Source organism: Olea europaea, chromosome 17, assembly GCF_002742605.1.
Source record: "Olea europaea var. sylvestris chromosome 17, O_europaea_v1, whole genome shotgun sequence".
Lineage (NCBI taxonomy): Eukaryota > Viridiplantae > Streptophyta > Magnoliopsida > Lamiales > Oleaceae > Olea > Olea europaea.
The window spans coordinates 3968988-3978022 of record NC_036253.1 but is presented as its reverse complement, the minus strand read 5'-3'; the positions used below and the strand labels follow the sequence as shown (position 1 = coordinate 3978022).

The 9035-nt window shown below is 32.5% G+C and overlaps 1 protein-coding gene across 1 annotated transcript; it reads left to right on the top strand.

The window, feature by feature from the left end:
* The first annotated feature begins 5867 nt into the window (after positions 1-5867).
* LOC111365784 (defensin-like protein 4) lies at positions 5868-6874 on the top strand. Its single transcript, XM_022986307.1, has 2 exons — positions 5868-5959; positions 6428-6874. Exons 1-2 carry the CDS (start codon positions 5893-5895, stop codon positions 6604-6606), a joined length of 246 nt encoding a protein of 81 aa, XP_022842075.1. The 5' UTR covers positions 5868-5892; the 3' UTR covers positions 6607-6874.
* Positions 6875-9035: the final 2161 nt, after the last annotated feature.

Sequence of the window (9035 nt, the reverse complement as noted above, 5' to 3'; positions counted from 1 at the left end):
CGGAAACATCAACTAGAGAGGTCAACTAAACTGAAAGGTTGATCTTCTAAAGATTTTAAGCATAGTGTAATCAACACAATATCAAACACCAACCATTTCGATTGTTATTTTTTGTTGTTATTACCTATTTATAGATACTACAAAACCGTTGTTCGAATCGAAAAAATCAAAATCACATTCTTGAAACTTCTTCAATGGCTCTTGACATATACATCTCACATGGGATTAATATGAGTAGTGAGCAATGTCATTTATGATGGCAATGGGTAAGTACCTTCGAAAATTAAGTTTGATGATATATAGCATGTTAAATTACGTATCCCAGATTAGTGAAAATCATGTTGTGTTATATCTTTGATTATTTTCACCATTATGGGCTACCTGTACTTCAATTTGTGGTGAAGTACGATTCTAGAATATGAGGAGGTTATAAATTAAAGTTGTGACGAAGACAATTTTTTTTATTTTTTTTTATTGAAGGTTCCTCACCTATGCATATATTGTTCTGACTATGCCAGCCATTTATGTAATGTTATCAGATATAATGCGGAATATAGTAACTTAAGAACCATGTAATGTAATTGACACATGCACCATGAATACTGAAATCCATTTTTTTAAAAAATCCACTGTCCTGCTATGGACTACTTATCACATTTTGATTTAACATTGGATGTTGTTTGTCTATTTATATGACAATGATTCTATTATTTATCCAATCTCTAACGTGAATTTTAATCAACTTGTTCAAGCATGATTGCGGATTGTTCGTGGTAAAGTTCGTTGAATACATAATAAACGGAGAAGGGCTGGAATGGGACATACCTTAGATTCAAAAAAAAATAAAAAAAATTTGGACATAAAATCATATGACACGAATTTTGGTCTTGTACATCGTAGCATTAGGCGTATAGGAATATGAAGGTTTGATGATTTAACTGGTTATGTATAGCTCTCTAGATTTTTGAACTCATTTTGACTTTATTTGGGCAGGCATAGTGTGGTTCTAAGCTGCTTCATTTTCACTCTAGATTGCATTGCTTTTGCGTTGTTCAAACATGCTAGTTTGCATCGTGTCCTTTTTCAAATTATTTACATGTCAGATCCATACTTGTAATAAAAAAAAAAAAAAAAAAAAGGAATGAGAAAAGATAGATTTAGAACACATATACGTATAAATTGGTCATAATAGAAGCCTTAATCATATGTATATTTCATCTTGAGAGTAGTTCATATATATTTTTCATTCTAATTGAAGGTGAGACACACACAAACGATGATGAATTTAAGACATCTATATGAGAAATGCATTAAATGGTGATGAAAATTTCGACAAATCAGACATAAAACAATGGAATAAAAGTGAACTAATTTGCATTTCATGACATGAAACAAGTATTTTCATATACGCAAGTGGTCGCCTCTCATTCAACACTCAACATTGTCCAGAGAAGTATACATATTACGATACCAATTTACGATATGTTAATCGATTAATTGATAATATACATGATCAAAATAATTGTAAATGTTTATTATGAAACCTACAAAAATGATAAGAGTTATAACTTGCCGGAAATGAATTAGGAGATCATAGACGATAAAATCTCTTAAAATTAATATACAATTGATTTATATTTTGAGGCAAAAAATGGAGGATCCCTGTGATTATCACTTGAAATATTAAAAGATTTAGCAAGAATTGTATCAAATCGTAAGACGTTACAAAAGGACTAAAATTACCTTGATGTTTGAGATGAAAAGTCTTGAAAAACAGTTCCAATGTCGTCGAGTTCTAGAACGTAAAAGACAAGGTTTACGGTTTGAATATTCAAACCAGCAAGTTTGTTTGTTGTTGCCCATAATCGTTTTTTTGAAGTTAATATTTGATATAGACATGACATTAATGAAGAAACGTAAATTGGGGGGATTTAAAAAAAAATTTTAGTCACACAATGAAGCTACTGGTATACTTTTGGAATTAGGTTTATTTTAGGAAGCAAGTATGTATAAACATAATTCTTACATAATCAAGTATATTTGGTTTTATAAATATAACGTAGTAAATTGTGAAATATTTTTTATAAATGATATAGATATGAAATTTTTCATTAATTTAACATACAATAATTCACACATAAGCCCACATGATCGATTAAAAATCCTTACAGGTGCTGTTTGGTTGACATTACTTGGGTTTACCTATGGATATCCTATGGGTGATGTTTGATTGATTTGTTGGTGGGTTAATTTCACAAACGGTCACTGAATTTATAGAAAAATTACAAAACGGTCACTGTCACTTAAGTATTGGGACGCTTTCAAAAACGGTCACTGAAATTTAAAAAGTTTTTGAAACAGTCACTGAAATTGAAAAACACTTTTTTAGTTTTTTTGGTTACATTTGCAGCAATTTCTCGATTACTTCCAACCATCGATACCATCGAATTTTGATACTGTTGGAAAGCCCACAACGTCCTCTTCAATTACCACTCAAAATCTTTCCGTAATACCAAGAAATTTGACCGAAAAATCACCGCAAAATTTGTCCCAAAAAATCTGAAAATCTGCCCAGATTTTCAGATTTTTGAGCGACTTTTACGACAATTTTTCAGTGACTTTCAACCACCAAGATCACCAGATTTTGATATCGTTGGAAATCCCACAATGTCCTCTTCAATTACCATCCAAAATCTCCCCCAAAATCCAAAAGATTCGGCCGGAATAAATCCGCAAAATCGGCATCCCAAAAAGACGAAAATCTGGGATGCCAACTTTGTGAGTTTATTCTGACCGAATCCTTTGGAGTTTTGGGGAGATTTTGGATGCAAATTAAAGAGAACATTGTGGGATTTCCAACGGTATCAAAATTTGGCTATTTTGGTGGTCGTAAGTTGTCAAAAAATCGCCGCAAAAGTCCACCAAAAATCTGAAAATTTGGGCAGATTTTTGTCTTTTCGGGTAGCCGATTTTGTGGGTTTATTCCGGCCGAATCCTTTGGAGTTTGGGGGAGATTTTTTGTTGTAATTGAAGAGGACATTGTAGACTTTCCAACGATATCAAAATCCGGTGGTATCGGTGGTCGGAAGTGGTCGAAAAATTGCCGCAAAAGTAGTTCAAAATTTTTTAAATTTTAATGACCATTTTTGAAAGCGTTCCAATACTTAAGTGACCGTTACTGAAAGTTTTAAATTTCAATGACCGTTTTGTAATTTTTTTGTAAGTTCAGTGACCGTTTGTGAAATTTTGGTTGACTCCACATACTGAAAATTGGTAGTCGAATTCACCAATAGGCAGGTAACTTTGAGCTCCCTTAAAATAGCAATTCTTGTCAGCTGAAATTTTTTCGATTGTGCTGTTTAATAGAAATGGATTTTGTGGCTTCACCAATGGAAAATTCGAAGATGCGGTCCAATACTGGTAATATGTACCCAAAATAATTGAATTGCTGCAATACAGTGGTGTTTTTTGTTTTTTTTTTTCGTACCAAAATGAGATCCATTGCTTTTGTCTTTCATGTTTAGTTTCATAGTAAACATATCTTGCACCAATTTGTTACATAATTGATAGTTATTATAGTGTCTAATTGTACTTTAGTTGACCACCCCCAGCTTGGATGGAGTTTGGGCAAAGTATAGATGAAAAGAGGCTCGAAACAGTCAAATTGGTGTGCTCCATGCAAGAGAAAGAAGAAAGGGCTCTTGTTGACAAAGAAAGTCTACACGTGGCTCAGTAGAAGAAATATGTTGTCTTAGCAAAGAAATCAGTGCAAGGAAAAGGCATAGAAAGATTGAGAAAGCTTGACAAGGTGTTCGGATCTTTGTACAGTGTTTTGAGATTTTTCATTAGAGTAAAAAACATCAAAGAGTAGAGCTTCATACCCGTGAAAACTGGAAAAGCCACATTCGGAACAATTTCACACGAGTTGAAAACCAAAAGCAAAGCAGCCCCCTTAGCTCAGGTTCACTTTTAGTTCTTCCATCTTTAAATCATTCAAGTTAGGTCCTATCACTTCCAATTGCTTTGAGATTGATCCTCCATCTTGCCGAAATCATCACTTTGGTCCTTCAACTTTTATTTCTTCAAATTTGATCCTCTAAAATTGTGTGATTGTCAAGCATGCATAACAATGAAAAAATATACTTTGATCAATCAACTCCTTTCATTACGGCTAGCGAGTACTTTAGGTTTCATCTAAACATCTTGTCCCTTTTCTCCTCAGTCCACAAAGACAAAATCTAATGATTTTATCACTACTCAGAATCCAAAATTTTCCCTTCCCTAATTAAAGGATAAGCCGGAGGGGAGTGAGGTTTCCCGAAAATAAAGGATAAGTTCTTCCAACTACTTCTTTGTGAGGGTGTCATGATCGTGCACTCATTTTCTCTTTTTATTGGCCGTTCCCCAAAAGTGAGTGGACGAACATAGCCATCCAAACACTCAAGGAATAGAATTTGAGTTTAGTTTGAATTGTTGCATATAGAGAATATTGGAATTTCATCTTAAACTATTAACCCGAAGTATCATAAACCCTTATATATTGATTCTTTATTTTATATTTAAGCAACTTGGAATTTACTTGTAACATATAGTGACGATTTAAACTTTTAAATGGATTGAATTGCTATGTTCAGTTTTTCTTAGTTGTAATACAAAGTTAAGTCTTGGTGTTGAATGATCTTAAAAATATCTATCTTATTAATAAGATCGCCTTGATAGTGGTTATATGTTCCAAATCAAATATCAAATCAAAAGTTTGGATATTCGTTCAAAACTTTGAATATCCAACGGCAAATAACCTCATCTTCTACTTGAAAATCAAGATCACACAACTTTCATAAATATTAAATTTCTGATAATACGTTCTGCAAAATGACTATATAAGTCAATGTGATCAACGTGGTAAGACGAAGTCCATGAATTCATAGTGGGAAACTATGATCTATTCAAACTTTCAATTTGGTATTTCACAGTCAACATTATTATATGTTATTCCTGGTATGATCACTTTCATGACTTGTTCATGGCACTCTTGTGTACGTTAATTCATACCCTTTTCTCTTGAATTATCCTACCAAATTTGGAAAAAAAAGAAGAAACAAAGATTTCTTTTCATCCTATCCTTCAGAATGAAAAAGGTGACTTAAGATTGACTTGCTTTTCACGTAGATTATAGGGGATTTATGTTCAAACCATGGTTACAAGATCGAAAAATCTAATGTCACCTCTTCGTGTGTGTGTGTACATTGCATTTTTCCTTCTATATACATTACATTTACTAATTATTATAGTAATAGGAAGTATTTCAAAGAATTTTTCGACGTCAATCTCAAAAATCATTTTATATCGAAGTAAATAAAAAAATTATATTAACAAATTATTATGATGGGTTTATAGCGTGTTCTAAATAGTTACTCTAATATTTTTTACAATTGATACCGCATCTTTGGCTGATTGGATCATATCCAAAAATGAGGTACTCTACCAATTTGGCATGAGCATAGAATTTCATTTTAGGTGAAGACTTTGAGATTGTCAACCAACTACAAGTTGTTTTATTCTCATCATATATTTATATTTAATTAACTGAATCATTTTCAAGCTGAGATATTTTGCAAAAAAAATAAAAAAATAAAATGGAATCACAGGAGTGTATATATATTATTTATTTACTTATTTATTTATTTTTTGGGTACAGAAAGTCATTCAAAGATATTATTATAAAGCAATCATAAATACTCAGTCTTGATTTATTCAGTCATCACTTATTATTCACATTTGATTAAAATATATACATATATGTTGAATTATGCAGTTGCTTAGTTTATCTATAAATATGCATCTTCTCACTTGTATATTATCACAAACACTTGAAATTAAGAGTCCATAGAGATGGCTAAACTCAACAAGACTACTTTTCTTGCTCTCTTCTTCTGCTTCCTCATTATTGCAGCCTACGGTAGGTAGTTTTGCGCTCCATGAGCAGATAATTCAATTTCTATTCCTGGAAAACATTGTCATGTTCAGTACATAGGACTGAACAAGATTTGTTGAGAGAACCACTCTTTTTTTTTTTATTAATCACATTCAATCAAGATTAGTCGAATGTAACAATATATGTCCTGACTTTATTCATTATTTTTCAATGCACCATGCATATGATTATCATTAGAAAATAACCGGAGACAGTTAATCACCTTATTCATTATTTTTCATAGTTTTTCTTGACACCTTTCCACCCACGAAAAAAAATAAAATTCCTATGGGTGAATTTTTGCTTGCTTTTCATTTTTCTTAACATGATAAGAACTTACAGAATATATACATTTGAGTAAGATTGAGAAGTGTTCTTAAAAAGTAAAATAAAATGACGTAATTTTTTGAATAACTGATACTATTTATCTTTCCTGATCCAATTTTTACGCAGAGATGCAATTGGGGGAGGCAAAACCTTGCACAAAACTTAGCAAAGGATGGCGTGGGTTGTGTGCTCCTCATAAATGCAGCAGTTACTGTATTCACCACGAGGGAGCTTACCATGGTGCTTGTCTAAAAAATCACCATAGTAAGTATTATGGTTGCTACTGCTACTACCGTCATTGCTAATCAATGAATTTATATGTACTTGTTGGAGGTCATGCCTTGTGCCCATCTACAAGTTCGTACTGTGTTTATGTTTCCAATAATATTGCAATCCTCGAGTGCTTTCGTTTAGAAAAGTAAAAGCTGCCTGTGTGAGCTCTTGTAGCTGGTGGCATGACTTGTGTCCACTAGTTCGTGTTACTTTTGTTGTACTTGTATACCTAAATATTGAAGATTGTAAGTTTCTTTTAGTCTGTTTATTGATCAAAATATAAAGTGAGGATGTGTTAAAGACAGGATTTAAATAAATAACTGTCTCCACTCATTGAACATAAAATTTTATATGAAGTGGCTCAACATGGCATTAGAGTAAGTAAATTAAACATAAAATTGATTTAACTTAAATCATAATTGGTAGCAAGACAATTGTTGGTACTAAAACCTCGTTAATTAAACAATGTCTCAATTATTCATTTTGATGAGAACACACAAGTCGGTCAAAACCTTCTATAGGTAGTTTTACACACAGTTCTAACTGGGATAACTTAACAAATATGTGTTCTACAAGATATAATCGATTGCAAAATTAAATAAAGAAGAATACCAGATATAACGTGGTAAGCCCCTAAGGAAAACATCCAAGGGCTCCCAAGCCACAGGTAAAATAATCAACTATCAAAAAATAAAAAAAAATATAATAGCTTTAGTTTAGTAATTTCGCAAAATTAACTAAAACAATCAAAAGCAAATAAAGAACAACTCCCTCGTTTTCTTATTCTTTTTGACTAGTTGAAGAAGTGGAATTAAACCTTTTCGGTCTTAACTTTATCGCCACTTCATTATTGTATTTGGTAGCAACAAGTCCTTGGATTAAGATTCACCAATCTTAACTCACACCAAGTAGCCTGATCTTTGAGTAAGGCTATATCATTCTCGTACAAGTGTGTTATCTTCAATTAGGGTTGAAGAGCGCATTTTTTTTTTTTTGGAGATACTTCACTGGAATATCAGTTAATCATAACTCATTGGAGAAGGTGACTTGCTGCTGCAGGTTTGTCAAACATATACAAATTTTTCTCAAAGCCTCTCAACATTCCTTAGTGATTCTTTTTACTTATGTAAATACCCCTCCAAGGCACGAATGTGTCTTACCTAAAATATAGATGTTTTGTACGTTAAGAATAATGTAAAATATGTTTGATATGATTAATAATTAAATTAAGGACAATTTTAATTTGTTAAAATAATTTTTCCTTCTTTTAATAATTTGACCAATCAAATCAATCCAAAAAGGATTTTGTGTGTGTGTGTGTGTGTGTGTGTGTGGTGACAAGATTGATAATATAAACTTCTCTCTTTCATTAAGATTTGCCAACCTCGTGAATTCTTTTAATGAATTTTTCATGCTGGAGTTGTACAGGCACGTCAAGATTACTAAAAATCACATTTTCATCCATATGAAAAGTTACCTATGCACGACATCTGTTGCTACCTTGGGAACCAGCAACGAATGAGTAACATATATGACGTTAACATTCACCAACAAACTCAAAGATAGAAATTTTGTTGGAGAAGGTCAATAGAATTCACCGACGCAAATTCTGTAGGTGAATCGGTTTGCAAATCGCATATCAATCACCTTCTAAACATTCATTAACAAAAAAACAAATTATCCATTCATTCTGTTGGGAAATTATCGCCATCGAGGAAATTGGAGAAGAAACAACATAGAAGTGATATCAAGAAGATGAAATAAATGTAAAGAACAAACCGAAATTGAAAGGCTCAAACATGACATTATATTATTGTCCTCAAACGATATTTGTCCCCTCTCGGTAACAATTTTGGTGCTTAAAGGGTCTTGCGGCAAACGGTTCGAAGGATTGATCAAGCCTTGTTGTAGAAAAAAACAAAAGCACAAATATTTCTCTACCTGAACTTGAAAAACACATAGAGAATGTATGAATATGAAAGAAGAAAGGAATTTTTCTTTCTTGTGGAATGAAGTTAATAAGATTCATAAGTTGCATTTTGATTTCAATTGTTTGTATTGATCATCTCATCACCTGCTTATAGGTTCGAGTCAATACCTCACGAATTGGTGCCAAATCATTATGAAAAGTTGCAATGTTTCCTCCAAAAAATCGCCAGAATTCATATGAAATCGACCTCCAACAGTCACTAAATTACAACCATGCGACCGCATGGTGTAATGCCACACGGTCGTATGGTTTATGCTAACGTCGGCTTCCAAGTTTCTGGCTATGGCAACAGGCCATGCAGTCGCATAGGCCAAAGTATTGGCTCCCATCTTCTCTTTCGTTCCATACTTGTGTTTATTAATTTATTGAAAAACATTTTTCCATCAATCCTCCACTTGTTCAAAATTCAATAAATTCTCATATTCAAAGTATACGATATCCATGTATAAGGATTATATATCTTTCGATTTG